Source organism: Aulonocara stuartgranti (assembly GCF_965226115.1).
Source record: "Aulonocara stuartgranti genome assembly, chromosome: 1".
NCBI classification, from domain to species: Eukaryota; Metazoa; Chordata; class Actinopteri; order Cichliformes; family Cichlidae; genus Aulonocara; species Aulonocara stuartgranti.
In genome coordinates this window covers 5,234,409-5,253,814 of record NC_138939.1, presented here as the reverse complement: position 1 = coordinate 5,253,814, position 19,406 = coordinate 5,234,409, and the positions used below count along the sequence as shown (strand labels likewise).

The window sequence follows — 19,406 nt, the reverse complement described above, 5'->3', positions numbered from 1 at the left end:
TGTCCTCAGGATCAAATCTTCCAGAAAAACATCAGGCCACATCAGTGGGGAGAAAAAGAGCAGCAGATAACTCAGCAAGGTTCCCTTGAAACCCAGACAAGAAAATAGACAGTACTGTGCAGACATGAAGAAGACTTGCTGATTCAATATAAGGAAAAAGCACTACCAAGCCAGAGGAACTTGAAAATGAGATTTTTTTTCCTTCAATGAGTTATGTCTCTTAATGTTCAGTTGTGGTTATGCTTAAAGGCTCTTTAACCATTTTCTTGCAAGCTTTTTATCAGGGGTTTTCAAGTCCTAGTCTAGATAAACATAAAGAAGTCTGACTGTTTGGGTTATTTTCACTGAGATATTTCTGAGTGTGGGTTTGTGTGCGTGTGTCTGTGTGTGTGTGTGTGTGTGTTTCTGTCCTCTTATCTGTGTTTTGAAGCAAGTGGGGGTCAGTTATAATGATCAGAATTACAACAGATTTATTTATTTAAATGTGACTGGGATGACAGTTCACAGGTGTTTGATTATCTTACCAGGCCTCCGTCAATCACATGATGGTGAATCTTTCAAATGTTCTTAAAAGTAAGTAAAAGGCTAAATTTAATCTAAAAGCAAAAAATAAATATTTCAAAAAGTAGATTTTTATATGCATTAATACATTTTATAATGACACTCAAGTTCTTGTAAAACTGGATAGTATACTGATCGACAATAGCCTTTGCAAATGAATAGACTTAGTTTAGATTTTTCTAATGAAAAAAAATTGATTTGCCTTAGTTGCCAGCGTGAACATTGACATTCATTCAGAGTGTGTTATTTTAATATTCTAGGGAGAGCAGCAGCAGTGATAATAATATAGCATTAAAAACAAAGGACAGAACTGGGGGGGGGGGGGGCATTAAAATCCCTCCCTCCGCAACGACTCCCTCAGGCTGCCACTACTAGAGGATGTTCTCTGTCGATTACATATTTTCTATTCGTATAGCTTGCAGAGGTAAATAAAATAAAATAAAAATTCAAGCCTCTCAGAGACAGTCATAGTACACAGTTTGCAGCCCATAAGCAATTGGCCCATCTAAAAGTACACACAACTGCATTAAGACACCAAACTTAACTGAATCCAGCCATACTGTGGGTCTTTGCAGGGAGCACCTTCTAAGTAACATACACTGTCGTCTGACAGCCGTGCTGGAGCGGGAAGGGTTAAAGCATTTTCCCTGAGGAATCTTGAAACGTACTACATCTACGTGACTGGTGACTTAATGTCTCCATCAGCCGGTAAGAGCGGTGCTATGCTGGCATCTGACAAGTAATCCATCACAGAGAACACACAGACAGAAAGCTGCACGCAGCCACATAAAGTGTCCGCACATAAGACATGCTAAAATACATGCCTAGAGTGTACGCCTACTGATTCGTGCCGACAAAGATGCGCATGCAGATCTATAATGAACGTATAGGCACACAGATGTGCACTTGTTATCATGCTTGTTAACATGTCACAAGTCACAGTGACACACAGAAACCCTTTCCAAATACTGAGCAAACATCCAGCACAGCAATAAACTCTCAAAAGGACGTGGCCAACAAACAAAAAAGGGGGGGGGGGGGGGGGGGTGACTGAAGAAAAGAAGGTACAATGTGGATTTACAACCCCAGTAATCCCAAGGTTTGTTTACACTCCCAGAAGTGAAGTGAAATTTTAAAGGGCTATCTCTGTTGCGTGCTGGAGAGCAGATTCACCCAATTACACAGCAGCCCCCAGTGTGACATAGCAAACCTGCTGTAGGATTGACTGTGTATTTGGTTGTGCGTGTGTGTGTGTGTGTGCGTGTGCGTGTGCGTGTGCATACTCATGTGTACACCAGACTGTGACTGTGGTAAAACTACAAACTGACTAAATCCATACTGCAGTGTTGAGAGCAATACAGCTGCCAATGCTCCAAAACACAAAAAGGTAGAGCTCAACAAGGTTGCCTGATGCCAAAAATCAGCAGCCCGTGTGATAGTAAGACAGGAGGGTAAAACACACAGTAACACAAGTGGAAATTTGTATCACTTTGCAAAAAACCACAATAAAGATTCATCATTTAAAGTCATCCGTGAACAAAAATCTAAAATAAAAACTGAAATATGAATTTTCAGGGACATATGTTTTGATGACAAACACTGCAAAGACTTACTTGATTTATTTAATGTTCTACTTTCTCGTCATTGTATCAGACAGCTGAGCCGTGGCAACGACTGTATGTGCCAAGCCAGGGCTTTAGTTAATGGGGAAAGACATCAAGAGTAAGGCCTCGCCCGCACTGGAGATTTGATCCTTTCGTCTTATCAGCTTCTTTTTCAAATGACCTTGCTGTACAGACTTTTATGCCTCTCCCCTTTATTCTCTACCAGTGATTGGATGGGACTCTCTAGTCTCAAATCTCTGCCACCTTGATGAATGTGTTCCACCCTCATTTATGTTGCATTGACCAATCCCTCTCCACTACAAGCTACAGTAGGCTGCACAAATCTTAATGCAGCCACACACACACACATGAACACTCACACACACACAAACAGCTAATAAAGATTTTTGTTAAGACTTCCTTTTTGTCTTTCTTTATGCAGTTTCTGCTTTATTTCTTCTGCAGTTAAATTAAGTCTACGCTCTTTTGTGGGAGCAAAATGTAACTTTAAAGAGTGTTATTATGGCATTCATTGGGAAGCAATTGCTGCTTTTAATTTTAGGTACTGACTGTTGGGTGCCTGCGGGGTCCAAATAGCTATAGTTGATAGCTCAGACAATTAATAATGCAGACATGGAGGGATGAGAGTGTGGGGATTCTTTTCTTTCTTTTCATCACTGTAAAATTAGATGCAAAAAAAAAAACATGCACACACAACATCTAACTCACACACTCACACACGCACACCTGCACACGCTATGTTGAGTGGAAAACCAGTGAGCAAAATCCTTGCTGTTTTTGAAGCAACAAAAGTAAGTGGGATTGACGGACGCAGTGCCAGATGCAGCAGGAAATAGACACAAAGGAGCAAAGAGGACTGAACACACCACAGGAAAATTGCACCAAAAAAAGGCCCTACAACAATACATTAAAAAACCACAACATTCTTCTTGAATAATTAAAAGGTGAGCCATGGCTGTGTACTGAAGTAGAAACCTTTCTGGCATCTCAGCAGATATGAGTAAGCATGCGCCAAGTTTAAGGTGCGATCTGGAACCATCCTCAGTTTGCATGCTATAGCAGTATTGTAGAAAAGACCTTCCACTCACCAGCATGACTTCAAACAGTCTATATCAGCTGCTATGTATCACAGGTGATAGTACACACACACACACACACACACTTTTTTTTTAATATCTTAGTGAGGACATCTAACTGACATAATGCTTTCCCTAGCTGCTTACCCTAACACTAACAATAAAAAATGAATGCCTAACTCTAACCCTTAGCCTAAACTTAACCACAACCTAATTGTAACTCTGGCACTAAAACTGCATTTGAGCCTAAAATATGCCTTCAACCTCTTGGGGACGGGGATTTGTCCCCATAAGGACTGCTGGTCCCCACAAAGATATGTAAAAATGGTACATGCACACACACCCATACACACATTCACAAAGTGTTTAAATTTCATCAAAAATATCTGAAAATTAACTTTTGAAGTGTGATATTGAAGAAATAACAGATCTAAACTTTAAAAAGGGAAGAAAATCTACATCTACATGCTAATAATCAACTTTTCCCCACTGTGTTTATGCTTTTATAAGTGAAGAGATATCAAAACCAAAATGAACGTGTAATCTGTGTAAAATTATAAAAAAGAACATATTGTACAGTTCAGCATAGCAGAGAATGTGCAGCAAATGGTCACATCTCAGTCTGTTATCTGCAGAGCAGGGGGCCTGTAGGCAATTAGTGAGCAAGTATAGGATTGGCTGTGTAAGACAATGACTGTTTCAGCTGAGCTATACCAGATCTATTTCCAGTAAGATGTGACCTGCTTAATAAATGTAGCTGATGGTATCCACAGCAAACTTCACAGATCTCGGATGAAGATATGAATTCTAGTACTGTCAGCTACACCTGTTGATTCAAGGGTGATGCCACTGAGTTTCTTTCTATTTTCGGGGCTGGAATAGCCAGTGAGGTAGGGCCAAACTACATCCAAAAACAGTTAGCGTAGTGCAATGATTCTTTTAAGAAATTTGCTTTACATCAGTACCACAGTAGTGCAGTGGCTAGGACTGTATGTTTTCCTCATGTCTGGGTGATTTTTCTTCAGGTACTTCAGGCTTCCTTCCACAGTCCAAGCACAAGCATGTTAGGTTTATTGATGATTCTAAATTGGTTGTGGGTGTGAATTTGACAGTGAGTGTGAAAAGTTGTCCGTGTCTCTCTGTGTTAGCCCTGTAATAGATTTGCAACCTGTCTGGGTTGTACCCTGTCTCTTTTCCCATTACAGCTGGGATAGGCTGCCTAGACCACCAAAACTCTAAATAAGCTGAAGAATCTGGTTGGATGGATGGATAACTTAACATGTTGTGTGCCCAATTATTTCTCTAAACCCCTGCACATTTGGCCCATATTTTAACAGCAAAAAGACTCAGTAACAAAGTAGACATAGTCCAAAAGAGAACCAGAGAAACTGTGTTTAATGAAACATTTACCACAAATGGGTGCAAAATGACACTTGAAAATTGTCTGTTTTAATGTAAAAATTGTTTTTCTATGTTTATTGTTGCACAAATTTGCAGAAGCTGAGGGGAAAAGCCCCCTAATGAAGGAGCTTTCCTTTCTGATACCATTTCCTATTTGAAATCACCTCCGGCATTACTAGTAAGTCAGATAGCAGCATTTTCTGTTTGAATTATTAGTTGATTTGTTCATTGATTATGCTACAGCTCTCTGTGGGAGTCTAGCAAAAAAATCCCAAAAAGAAAAACCCAAAATGGGGCAGTCAGCTTTTTGTGTGGCTGTACAGTTTTCAATTCTATCTTTATCTAGAAGACGCTGATTATCTGATCAGTCATTTATCATACTCCTGCTATCTCTCCCATACACAGAATTCATTCAAGGTGCTTACAGGACTCATTTTGAGTTTTACAATTTATTCAGGTCTTTCTCTGAAATACACTCATCAAGTTATCAATCATTAATCAGATCTCCCTATTTTTCGCTCTCTCTTTCACACACAAAAGATGCTATTGCTTTCTTGAAGATTCGTTGCTGTAAAAAGCACTATTTTGCAGTACTACTTTTTGAAGGTATATTTTTTTTAGCTTAATATTAGTTGGTTCCCTGTTACTGAGTATGAGGCATTAGTGTATTTTGTAAGAGGCTAAAATGGCCAAAAAAAAAAAAAAAAAACCTCCATAGTTTTAAATACACTGCAATATTGTGGTACAAAAGGATAAATATAATATTCAGTATTGTAGAGGTTCCATGTCTGTGGCTACAAGTGCTTGAGTACTGTGTAAAGAAATAACACACTCAAGGCTGTGCCAAAGTCCTGTGTGGCATCGCTAGAGTTGATATGCACAATAGCAGAAGGCCACCCTCTGCAGATGTGTTGTAACAAACTTGTAAAACACATACACAAAGACCCCTTACATTAAATAGGTCACGTCCATTAAAGAGTAATTAAAGATTGATCGCCATGCTACAAATCTTCCTCGACAATCACATCTATTGCTTTCAATGCAGCATCAGTGACAACAGATTGAATATAAGCTGATACAGTAAGTAGTTGATTGATCTAAACAATGGAACTATTCCCCTTTACATTAACAGTAATTATAGTGTTATTTAAAGTGTTACTCTACCAACAGTCTACAAAAAAAACAGGCACATGCACTAACTGAAGGCTTACTTGGCCGATTCAAATTTTCCTCTTTTTGGGACAGTTATATTTTCTTTCTAAGAATATTTGATCAGATGTGTTTTTAAACATTGCTCTAATTAATGTTTTAATGTATGTGCCGAATAAAACAATGACTGGGCCCTGGTCACACAGGCCGAAACACTTTTTGTTGGCATCTGGCAATTAGTGGTTGTGAGGGGAAAAGGTGTATCCATCACTACCATTTATATTTTGTGTCATACTTTTTCAAATTTTAGTACAGCTGACAGAGTAAACAGTGTGTGCTTGCAGAGCACCAGTTGACATCTCCCATATAAGCTTCTGACAACTGTGGCAATCTGCTAGCAAAGCAATCACACTGAGGTTTTTGTATAAACACCCTCTTGATGACTGATTTAACCTGGCAGCATCCAGCAGCCTCCAGCTGGCTGCTGCCAGGTGAAGGTTGCAAGCCCATTTACAACTGGACAGGGAATACACATTTTTCCCTAGCGACCAGAAGTTGCCAGGGGGTTGCCAACTGGTCTTTAGGTGTATGTGACTGAGTGTTTACATGACTTATGTGAAATTACAAGTCATTTGCAAGGAAATTGTCATTTTCCCCACAGATATACATTAATGTGTTTCGTAATTAAACCTCCAAAAGGCTAGGAGGCAGTGATGGTTTTATAATACAGTGTTAGACTTAAGAGTGTTTCAGATGCCTTTCAAATGAACTGGATGAATCGCGTGGGATTTACAGCTAATAAATGTTGAACTTAAGCGCTGTTTTACCAAAATTACTCTAACAAAATGATGACAACAGGGAGAATGACCTTGGAAAGTATGTACATGGATTGGCATAGCTGTGAATATGACAGACTAAAGCTACTGTTTTAGCATTATTCGACCATCACACCTTATTGGATATGGTCTTTTTTTTTTTTTTTACATGAAAGATATAGTTTTGTTAAATTAAATGAATATGTCATGTAATACTGATTTGGGATTTTATCCAGGCAGCCTGTTGAAGTCTGCACACAGTCTTGCACACATCTTCTTACATTTCTGGACATGCTCGCAACAGGATGCACTGTGGGCTACACATGATTAGCCTTGTGTACTGTAAGTGCTGATCATGCTCAAAACTAATAAAAATGTATGCATTCTATGGAGTGAGATTATGGGAGTTTTAGGATCTGGGGTTTTTGTTTCTCTTTAGACAGTATTTAGGATATTTCGCCCTCCTTCTGATTATTTTTTTATTATTTTGCTGTCTTTAAATTTCCAACTCCAGGGAAATGACAGGAAGGCCAACTACATGGCTGTAGTAGCCTTTTATAATGAGAAGTACCCATCTCAATAAGTGTTTCATTCACAGTATTAAATGAGTCTTTCATTGTGCATAAGCCGTCTCTAATGCTGGCATCAGAAGCATGCCAATTCAAAGCTGATGCATGACAAAGGCTTAACCATCCAAGTAAAGGACAGCGATGGTTAGAGTTACTACTGCAGCTAGCAATTTCATCACTGATTCATCATCTGTTTATTCTCCTAAAAAATCCATTAATCGATTAAAAATTTGTTCGTAGAATAAGGAATGGCTTAAACAATAATAAAAACTACGACTACCAGATTAGTTACTGATTCATTTTCTTCTCATTGAATAATTAACTAATATTTTTGACCCTTAGTTACTGGTGCATCAGTTTGTGTAAATTTTATTGCATTAATCTGTACAATGCAATATTCACAGTTAGTCTGCATGCCCACCAGTGGCCATTGGAAGGCATTACACTATCTTTAGATGACACACTGAACTGAATCAGCCCCTCTCCTACTCTGCACTGATGCTGAATTGAGGATGCTGCATCCTTGTTTCTGTTCTCAGAATAATTAGCTGACCTTGAAATAATGAACAGCAGTGTGTGATAGTATGACAACCACAAATCATCCAATTTCAAAGCAACAAAACTTTCATGACTAATACTTACCGGTAATTGAAAAGCAAGAAACCTGGAAATGCGACAGGTTAGTTGTATGTGATTAAACTTTACCGCAGCCTTATAAATATTTTAAAAAAGAGCATTCAGACAAACAAATTTAAAATTTAACCTTTGATTTTCTCATGTCCCATTGTACTACTGTTGACCCTGTTGCATGAAATTCATTTAATCACATCCACTCAGTGCGACAACACAGACGGTGACACTCATGACAGCCTCAGTTATTCACATCCGTCTCCCCATCATTACAAAAAGATGCACACAAGAGCCACTGCACATGCTCTCACACATAAATAAACATGTACTCTCTCTCTCATTTACCTTCCCTTTCATGAACTTTGTTGGTTATTTATCCTCCTTGCCTTTCATTTTTCTTCTCTTTCTACTCCATAGGAAAAAGAAAAAAAAAGAAGTCAGACTTTGTTTGAGGAATGATGCTGTGGCTAAAGAGAAGGCAGCTTTTTGTCCTTATTCTCATTGAGAGCCTCTTGCTATTCATTGGGGCAAGGCAGCCAGTCCAGCAAGGGAGGCAATCTTATGCAGATCACATTGAAGGGCTTCATTACCTAGAAGCCAGCTACTTTTTGTTCTCCCTCGAGGGAAGAGTGAAGGAGAGCATTAGCTTAGCAAAGGAAAGCAATGGTGAGCAAAAGGGAGAGAGTGCGAGGGTGGCAGAGGTACAGAACAGGAGGAAAAATATGTGCGGAGGGTTGCAAATAGAGTGCATCTCTGCAGGCTACACAGGGGAGAAGGGACAAATTACACCTGAACAACACCATCTTTACATCTGCACTGTGGGTTCATGCTAACAGAGATGCATGTTAGAGATGTATGTGCGTGTGAAACACACAGTTTAGTATGTGTGTATGTGCGTGGATGCCTTTGTGCATTCTCAAAAAGAGAACATACCCCAGGGGGCTTTAAAAGGCTCATATTACTGTATCTGGACCAATGACTGATGATGTTACATGCATAATTCAGAGGTGCATTGGATAATAAACAATATTTGATGAATTAGTAATACACATTTGTAGGTAATATTGAACAGCTATATGTTTGTTTTTTTTAACTCTTGAATACCATGTGATTTGCAGCTTAGTCTGAAACAAAGAAATCTAAGTTAATAACATACAAGCGAATGTAAAAAGAATGTAGCAGTAAAAGGAAAAAAGAAGTGACTGGGCAATTAACTGGTATCACAAGTAACCAAATCAAGCATGTAAATACACTCAGATATGCAGAATGCTAGTGCCAAATGAGGTGAGATAAATAGTCGTAGCAGGTTATTTACAGACAAACTCCTCCATGTCAGTTAAATCCTTTCTGCCTCAGAGGCCTGTCCTATTCCCATTTAGCATGGCCACAAAAAGGGCAGGCTGGCATGGACGCTTCCTGGCAGTTAGACAGGCCTGAGAGAGTCAGAGCCTTGGCCAGGTTCACTGCTCTGACCCCTTCTCACCCCAGTTCAGCCTGTGAGCCACCCACCACCATCATCATGGTCCCGGTCTGCCGCATCCCTGTCCAGCCCAGGAGCCTGCTCGTCAGATGTGCCCCAGCCCGGCCCTGGCCTAGCTCTGGCCCAGCTGCCCACTATGTTAAAGGGCCAGGGGCCCCCTGCCACTCAGCCCATCTGCCAAGCTGCAGACCAGAGCCTAGGATCAGAGAAGAGAGACACAAACACCAGACACCCTTTTTCTCAGCTCTCAGCTCAAAGCTCAACTGAGAAATGCCAGATAAAAGATGCACTATAAATGGGCTTCTTTTGCTTATGTGGGTTGCTGTGACCCTGAAATACTGTTAGGGTTTATTCAAGTTAAGCTGTTTTTAATGCATTCAGAGCCATACTTTCCAAGAGCAAGATATGTTCAAGATTTACTGCAAGATCAGCACAGAACAATGATATTTTTGGTATATCGAGAAAGAGGATTTTTATAGAACATCTGGCCCAAGTGAAGCATGAAATGGTCTGAAAATATCTCAGCTGTCCCTGTATTGATCTGACCAACTGCAATGTGCAGAAAAATTCATGAGACGAAAGAATAGCTAGATAGATAGATAGATAGATAGATAGATAGATAGATAGATAGATAGATAGATAGATAGATAGATAGATAGATAGATAGATAGATAGATAGATATGCTCGAACACACAGAAAGGCACAAGCTATGACAAAATATACAGCAGTATTTAATATCGTTACGCTTCGTTGAGGTTATGTATCTGTGGATCACTTTGAAAACTGCAAGCATATTAAATCAGCTGTGATCACAGTGTACTCCTGTATGTTGGAAGCATGAGACGATCAGCTCTGATAAAGGTCTGCATACTGCTCATTTCCATACGTCTCCCCTTGATCAAGTCTGCTCATTTATCGTCCAAATCTGAGATGACAAGCCTTTACTTATTTTCCCAGCTGCCGATGGTGATGAGAGCGTAATCAGAAACATCATTAGGTCCTACATAGATGGCTGTGCCTGTTAGTCCTTTTATCCACACCCATAATAACTCTGAAAATGCAAATCAACTCCAGGTAATCTATTAATGTCACTTCAATTTTATGTCTACACTCCAATTTAGCAGATCTTGACACATTTGGCAGGGATCTGTGCTCTCATACAGGTATTCATTTTGCTGAGGTTTCACAGAGCATGGCCCACGCAAAGAGGAGATGGGCCATCTGTCTACGTGCCCGTTTATTAATCGCCCTGATAATGAAGCGAACTCACAGCCCAACACTCCTGGGGCAACTCTCACATGAGTTCCAACCGGCAAAACAACTTTCAGCAAGTTTGTTTCGCAATGTGGCAATTATTGTCATTTGCACCCCCCTTAGCACAGGAAGGAGGGTCTAGCAACCTCCTCCTAATTACCTGTTGTGTCACTTCAAGCAGATTTTGTAATTTCCAACTACATCACAACCCCCTTGTTAGCTGCAGACGGGTGGCAGAGCCTCATAATTCCAGCATATGGTCGACAGACATACAAGGGAATTTGTCAGCTTGTACTGGCCTTAAAGTTGAAGACCCCATTAACAGGAGAACAAAATCTGTTAATCTTGTGAGCTCTTTGCAATCCATGTGAAAGAATTAAAATTCTAATCATGGACCGGCTTGCAACAATAAGCAGCTAACTCCCTCAAGTGGCACTAAAAAAGTTACAATGTAATGAAGAAACTGAAGTAGTATACCTACGTATATTGTTCATTGGATCAAATGAATGGATAATAATTTGCACCCTATTTGTCTGAGGATTAGAGGATATTATAAAAACATAAAAAACAGAATTATCCAGATTATATTTAGTATCCATTATTAAAACGGCAATTATTAACATTTTTTAAATCTATAAAATAATTTATTAGCATGAGTATTCTGGGTATGGTTTCTCATAGTGATGAACTGAGATTGCTCACAATGTTAAAGCAATAGTCCCTAAAGGAATTACAAGCAACAAGATACAGTATCAAGAAATAAACAACAATTTTGTAACATATGGCACATATGTCGAAGTAAATAAAAATGCAAAAATATAGGAAGACTACAAGTCATGCGCAAGACAACTGAATTACAATAAAGTTTTCAGGGGACACCACATAAGACAATGTTCACAGTAGGTAGAGGTGAAATTTGAGGGAGGGGGGTTTTCAGGTGCAGTCGTTTTATTGTTGACAACCGATCCCATTCAAACCAGAACGCAGAGGAACGAACAAAAGAAAAGAAAAGATGATACCGAAAGCAAATTGAGTTTTGAAAGTGGCCCATTTTTGTGATCTGCCAACTTTACCATGAGTTTAGGAAAAATCTAATTTTCAGAAAGCTGTACGTGATTTGCTCAGATATTCACTTTTTATTGTGCTTAATCATAAATCTATCAATTTTAGGTGGAGAGTTCATAGCTAGCATGAGCCACAGTAATGGGAAATGAAGTGGAATTATTCATAAAGGGTTTGAGCAGCCCAGAAAAATAAAAAATAAAAAATCAGTTAACACAGTTTTGAAGAAATTTTGTAGAAGCATTTTACCCCTAGAAAACAATTCAATGTAATGCACTCACAGAAGTTCTAGCAGCTTATGCTAATGGTTTCAAATGTGTTCTGACAGATTTGGCAGATTTAGTGAAGTTAAAACCTTTGCTTTCCCCTTCATCTTATTGTTCCACTGTACCTACAGAGACAATTCACTAAACAATTAAAATGTGAGTCACCTCCATTTTCAGCTATTCAGGAAAATGAAAGTCAGACAAAAGTCATAGAAAGCCACACGTCTTATCCGACTGGCCCTTTTTAAAGGAAGAACAAAAGGTATTTCTCCTTCATTTCCCATTAACCTCTATGCTCCTGCGCACACAGGATACATGGCGACCTCGGTGACCCGTGTCACATATCTCATGCGGCTGTGGGGACCGTTTCCTATGGGGGATGGTGACATTCAGTACGAGGATTCTCTATCTAGCCATAGTCCTTGACAGATAAAAGGTAGGTGTTGATATTTGTCCCTGGTCCCGCTGATACTGTGTGGATACACTCCCGATAAGCAAGGAGCTGCGAAGACATTGATGAAGTCTGAAGTGGAACTGACAAGCTCTGTAAGTGGATAACATCGTCAGGAGAAGCAGGCTGTTACGGTCTGGATTAGATTTTGATTATTTGACACAGGTGGGTTCACGCTAAGCAGAAATTCATCAGCATACTCAGCATTGTCTCAGCTTAGTACCAAATGTAATGCAACGTTTTTTAGCATGTGCAATATTGCATTTTAATGTTTCCCAGTTTCTTGTCACTGTGAAGATTTGCTCATACGACTTCACCATCTTCATCTCTGTTCTGCTCTCTTTCCCGTGGACTTTATTAGTTATGCGCCACTCAAAACGCAGGAATCCACCGAGTCCTGTGCAAATTCTAATTTACTGATGATTTATGAATATGAGGCGAGCAAGATGAACGACTTATTGTTTGTTTGTCCAGAGAGCTTAATTCTCCCCATAACACCACAGCACATGAAAACTTAACAAGAAGGAAACCAGTTGCTAAAAGAAAAGCCTTTCAAGCTAACAACTGAGCCTTCATGAATGTTTAATTAATCAGTAGTGACAAAAGGGAACAACAATCAACAAAGAGATGCCGATTTCCATTTCTTATGCATTATTCCCACTGGCAAATCACAGAGTGCTGTCAACTACCACTTTGCGCTCTACCCTATCACTATGGTTGTTACCGCACTCCACTGACAAAACCCTTGGAGAGCTACAGTACATTTCATTTGAGATCCAAAGCTGAGCAGCAGGGATCAAGTAACAGAGTTCAGACAAGAACAGTTCACTGTTACTTTGTGTTTACATGGATACTTTTGCATTGTGTTTTGTTCCTTTTTGCTTCCACAGCAGCAGCTAATAAGAGTCAGATACAGTTATCATGAGAAGCTGCACAGAAATATATATTTATATAGCTTTCCCTCTGAGAACCGATGCAAAGACTGCATCCTATGGGATGTACCAAATAGACTCCATTACACTCCTAACACCGTATGTCCTGGCGAGTTATGTCAGCTTTGTGACAGGTAACAAGAGGAAGCTCACTGAGGAAACACAATAACAAGTGTATACCACCCAACAACGGACCCCAGCATCCTTGCTGAACTCCTGCAATGTCAACACAGCATAAAGACACACTCTGATCTCCTTCCTGCTACTGATGGAAGCATTTTTTTCTACAAGACTCAGCTGCGCCGGGGTTAGTAGTGAGGGTCTCAAAACAGTGTAACAATCCACTTACAGGCTTCTGTCTGTCCTAGATGAGCTGCATTATCATCATGCAGTGGTCATTTAAATACATGGATGAAATAAGAAGGAGAATATATGAATATATTAGCATACAGTGCAAGGGCAAAAGTTTTGCGTACCAGTTTGAGGGGGCTTGAGGAATAGTAGCTTGCAATTGGCGTCCGTCAGTATTGTCGCGCTAACTGACAGTTTATGGGTGCACATGCAAACATGTTTCTCAACCATGATATTATTATAATGCTTAAATCTTGAAGTAACAGCCATCCATATCAAGCCTTTCCTACTTTGAGGACTGTTAGGCTTTACTGTTGTGAAAGATGGGAAAAAAAGACTAATTGTAAATGCTTTTGACACAAAATAATGCAGTCCACAGAGGTTCACCCTCTTAATCTCCTTGCCATTGCTTTCAACATCAATCAGTATTATATTCTGCACTTTTAAATCCTTGGATAAACATCTATTATAGTGTGCTATAATAATTTTACAGTAACTGACAGAAAGTGCAATACCCCCGCCCCCCACAAAAAAAAACTAACCCAAAAATGGCCCCTGACCTACACAAAGTGGAGAATAGCAGATTTATGCCCTAAGGCAATATCTACATATGCTGCTGTAGCCTGTCCGAAATGTACCACTGGTGCCTTTCAGCTTGTGCAGAATTTTGATTGTGTATGAAAATTTTAAGAACTCACCACATGCTTGCCACATGTGGTGAGTTATTTAATTTTACAATCTAATATCTGGCTCATGTTTCCATATTGTTAGTTCTTTTTAAGTGAGCTGTTTGTTGAGAGCCTTCCCTAAGTGTGTGTCGACATTGACGCTCGATGTTCAGTCACAGCACTGAGCTGTGGGTGAAGTCCTAGTGATTTGATTTGATTTATCATTCTTGTATTTTCATTTGTGGAAAAATACTCATAGCAGGCAAGCGTGTAAATAGGCATACTCATTTCCTCTTGTTCTTATTCACTCATTATTTTTATGCAATAGCCCATTAGAGATCAGCCGTCTCGGAAATCTCACAGACTGATTAGGCTGCTGTGTGAGGCAGGGAGCAGAAATGAGCTCTGTCTGTATTGTGACTTACCAACAGCAGACATTTCTTCAACAGCGGCATGATACGGGCCTTCGGTGAACTTTGGTGCATTGTCATTTATGTCCTGGACTTTGATGATGAACTCAGTCATGGGCTCCAGAAGCTGGCCTGTAATACCATTAGTGACTTTGGCGGTTAGTGTGTATTCAGCCTTCTCCTCGCGGTCCAACCTCTTCATCGCGTGGATGTCACCTGTCTTCTCATTGATGGCAAAGATGGTGCCTGCCCCCTCACCTGCAAGGCTGTATCTGGCTGTGTCATTGTCCACCTTGTCTGTGTGAAGCTGCAATTAAAAAGAGAAGAAAAATAAAGGATAAGTTCAATTTTGTTACAAAGTTCTCAGTTTTTTTCCCAGAGTGTAAAGACAAACTTAGGGAGCCGGGTGTGAAGAGCTTTTAATGAATACAAGCTGATATGCTCAGCAGATTCTACAAGTTCTCACCACATAAATGCAGTTAAGTATACAGTATGACCATAATGCGCTGTTTGCACTGCTGTACTCTGTGGAAACTAGATACTAAACGTGGCTCAGCATAGCCTACACTTTGCTAAATGAGGCCCGCTGGGGACAATAACTTTATAAGTTGCACAGGAAATGGACCTTAGTCTAGGTTGTTCCTCGTTATACATCACAAATACATCACACAAACATGTGTTATGGGGTATATTGCTCCCTACAGTATGAAATTTACCGGACAAAGACGTTAGATGTCCTTTCAATGTTCATCGTACTACACTGGAAAAATAAGAAATCCATTAAAAATTCAACAGGAAACTCTACACACAATGATGCATTCTCTCAAACTAGCCCCAAAGATACTGGACGATGGTTCATATTTCTCATTATTTTTGTAATTACCGTTTCATTAGTTCACTAGAACTGCATGCCCGGCTGAGTGGTTGGATCCCACTCATTGCACGGGCTGAGTATAACTAATGAATTTGACGATGCGGCATGAAGCTGTTCAAATATCTGCGCTGAGAAGAGCAGGCAAAATATTCTGCTGTTTCAAGTTAAAAGGGTCAACTGAAAGGGCACAGGATACAATGGTATGGACACAAAGAGGTCAGGGAAAAAGAGAAAGAGCCGCCTTTTGACTCAAAAGAAGCAAAGAATTCAATTTTTGCTCCTATAAAGAGACAGAGCATTTCCTGTACTTGAAAGTCACCTTTCATATAAGCCTCTTGAATCCTAAAGTGAGTGAGTTTCAGAAGGGAGGAGAAGCAACATTTACAAATCCAACAATATAGCTGGGACATGGCTGGCAGCACTCTTCTTTTCAGTTTGTATTTTTGTCAACTTATGCGTCTCTTAAAAACACACACACACACACACACACACACACACACACACACACACACACACACACACACGTGACCAAGTACACAGTCATACATCAAAACATCTGTATTCAGCAGCTTTAATTTCATTCCCTGCCACGGCGTTTCAACAGAGGTTCCTGTGGGAGCACGCTTAGGGTATAGAATAGCAAGGTAGAAATGTGTTGGTGACTACAGACCCCTAAACCCCCTGCAATGTTTTCAGAACCTGGCTTTTATACATATACTGTCTCCGAGGTGTTGTTTGCAGACACTGACAAAGCACATTCGCTTAAATTGTCACACCTTGCACTTTTGTTTTCCTAATTGTGCCATCATTTCACATGAATGATGTAGCTCATTAACACAAATGCCTCGCAACATCCTGCACACTGAGAAACTCTTTAAATGAGCTCAAATTAATGATGGTCTGTCATTGTTTTTTTTGTTTTTTTAAATCCCATGCATGACTACTTATGTGAAGTCTAAAGCCTGCAGCTCAGCATATATGACTGCATGTTGGTGCTTCCCGCAACGGGAGGCAAACTGACTATTTTAGCAGCATATTGGTTTTGGTTTATTCATTAATCATAAATATTTTTAGGTAAGCATCCTGGATTTAATCCTGGTTTGTTTCAATGTGACGCGCCACTTCTTCACTCTGTACTTATGTAAAGAAAAAAAAGAGAAAAAGAAAACCTTTTTGATCAGCTGCAGAGCAATACTGCGATTTTATAGTACTGTGATTGTGTCTGTTTCCATATGTAATGCCCACAGAGAGCTTACAGAGAGACATTTTCAACCAACGCAAACGTGCTTCTGTGCTGTCATCCAACTGTACTTTGCTCTATATAAAAGTACAGGCAGGGGCTGCAGTGGACACTGTTTTATTGTTGTTAACACTCTGTTTCACTTCAGTACTGTGTCTGCTATAATCCCACTCTTCTCTGCGGCTGGCTGATGGACCAAAAACAGTTTAAAGAAGAGTAGCCCAAAGACTGGTTGTATATTTTTGACACTTCCCCCACATATTTTAATAATACCCCATTTGCCCCACTACCTGCTCTCTCCAGATAGAAAGCTGGCAATAGCTGCTCACACACTGCTTAGGGACTTCAAATGTGCTACCACCGCTGAACCATAATTTGGCCTTGAGGCAAGCTGAATCCTGCTTGTCTGCTAGTTTTGTCTTGAGGACTGGACCACTTTTCATGTCTGTCTTCCCCTGCCTCCATCTCAGTGTCTGAGAGTCTTAAAAATAAAGCCCACTGTTGCCTGCTTGCCCCAAATAAAATTCAAATAAAATTACGGCCCATGTTTATTCCAAGCTGGAGGTTGCTCCACTGAGTCACACTGCCATGTACATCTGTGCTGTGCCTGTTCTCCTATTAAACCCAGGGGACTTGCACAGGTGTAGATAATTTTGTGGAGTTGTATTTAAGAAATTTTAAACATTTTCAAAAACAAAAATGCAATAAAAAGTGTCTAAAAATCTACTCTAAAGAACAACAACAAAACATGCAACTTATAAAGCAATCAAAATATTTTAATAAAAAAAACCACACCATAAAAATCACACTGCGAAGTGCTATAATTACTACAACCTCATGACACTTAAATAGTTTGAATAAACAAGTGAATAGAACCTAAGTAAAAATAAATAAATATTTAAATAAATAAATATTTATTTAAAAATAAACAAGTTTGTATTGTATTATGGTCCCAGTACTGGCTTAATATGTGAGGAGTGTGGAGATTAATTCTTGCTCTCTGAAATGCTTATCCATGGTTGTATGCTATAAACTCATCGCATGCTGGAAACGACCTACAGTATTATCATGTGACGAAATAAGATGCTGTGGTTTTCTCACATACAGTTAAATCATAAAAGCTGATTTTAAATTAGATTTTAGATGTATGGATATTGGTGCCTGTCTGTGTTTCTCACGTACTGGTCAGGATGCGCCTTGTACAACACCTTGTACAACACCTTGTACACATGGATGCTTGAGACATGGCATGTCAGATTGTTTTTCCTCATTAATTAACCAAGAAACCAAACATAATGAAAAATATTAAAATTAAGTTGCTAAATTAAATAGACTGCGTCAAACACCTAACCCCTGTTTCCCACCCAGCAAACATAAGATAGCAAAGACAGTTTTGAAGCTGAATAATCTAAAAAGAAAAAAAAAACATTTAGAAAAAAATTAATGCCCACTAAAGATGAGTACCACTGATTAAAACACATTTTGAGCTAAGATGGGGTTAAATCTTTTGTCTCTTAGCTTCTATAAGCATTTTTTTCTCTTCTTTTTTAAAAAAATGACATTAAACCATTGTATAGATTCAAGGTAGAGCAATGTTGCCTTGTCACAGAAACCTAACAAAAATTCAGAAGATGAATAAAAGCTTTATAGAAAGGCATGCTGTGTTTCTTTTGAAAAAGAAAAGTCACACATTCAGTCATTTTCCCAGAAGCTGCCACTTTTGACTTTAAATTCACGAAGGGTTGAGTTGAGCTAGCTATAACCAACAACAATCCTCAAAACTGTCTCCTCTAAATGCCCTGGGAACCCACTTCGTACACAGCCTTCACACTAGAGTGCACAAATTCTCATCAAAGAGTACAATTACGTGAAAAAAAAAAGGTCTGTCACAGGTCCCTGTCATTAACTGAGTTGCCTGGGCAACTAAAACAGCACCAACAATCAGTGACATTGACTGTGGCATTCAGGAAACTAACAGATAATGGATAACAACACTGTAGTTGTGATGATTATGTGCTACACTGGTGTCAGAAAACAACAAGTATTCTGAGCACAGGGTGAGGAAAGCTTACACCACAATGTCTGTTGTGTCTGTGTTGATTATGTATTGGCTTAGTAAGAATGGCATTGACGATATTCGCATCTGTCTTGGCATCGAGTCAACGCGTTGCTAAAACTCAAATAATACGCAAACATACTACTGCTCTCATGTGTATGTCCAGTCTTCTCATAACTAAAGTGAGCATCGACTGCATTATTCCATGAACGTCAACTAAATCTATCACAAAGAAGAAATAACGTTGTCTGTATGTGCAGCAAGTGCATCCAGGCTCTGGAAGTTATTATATCTCTCGCTCTAGCCGCTGTAGGTCAGGTTGTTGAAAAGACAGACATCCATATGTTTTGAAGCTCCAGTTCAGAAAAAAAGACTTGGGTGACAGAAGATATTTTCCTGTGGCAATACTTGTGTGCTCTGATGTCTGCCAGTATACACACACACACACATAAACATAGAGTACTGCACACCTCCATTTGCCAACCGCAACTCCCAATCAGGGGCTGCATGGGACTGCTTATCCTGTCAGCGGAGG

General features: G+C 39.6%; 1 protein-coding gene across 3 annotated transcripts in view; it reads right to left on the bottom strand.

Moving 5' to 3' along the window:
• Nucleotides 1–19,406, bottom strand: part of cdh8 (cadherin 8) — a 101,140-nt gene that overhangs the window by 49,220 nt on the left and 32,514 nt on the right. For all 3 annotated transcript variants that reach the window (XM_082525884.1, XM_082525886.1, XM_082525885.1), the window contains one exon: nucleotides 14,717–15,008. In XM_082525884.1, coding sequence (XP_082382010.1) covers nucleotides 14,717–15,008 — 292 coding nt within the window. The remainder of the gene's footprint in view (nucleotides 1–14,716; nucleotides 15,009–19,406) is intronic.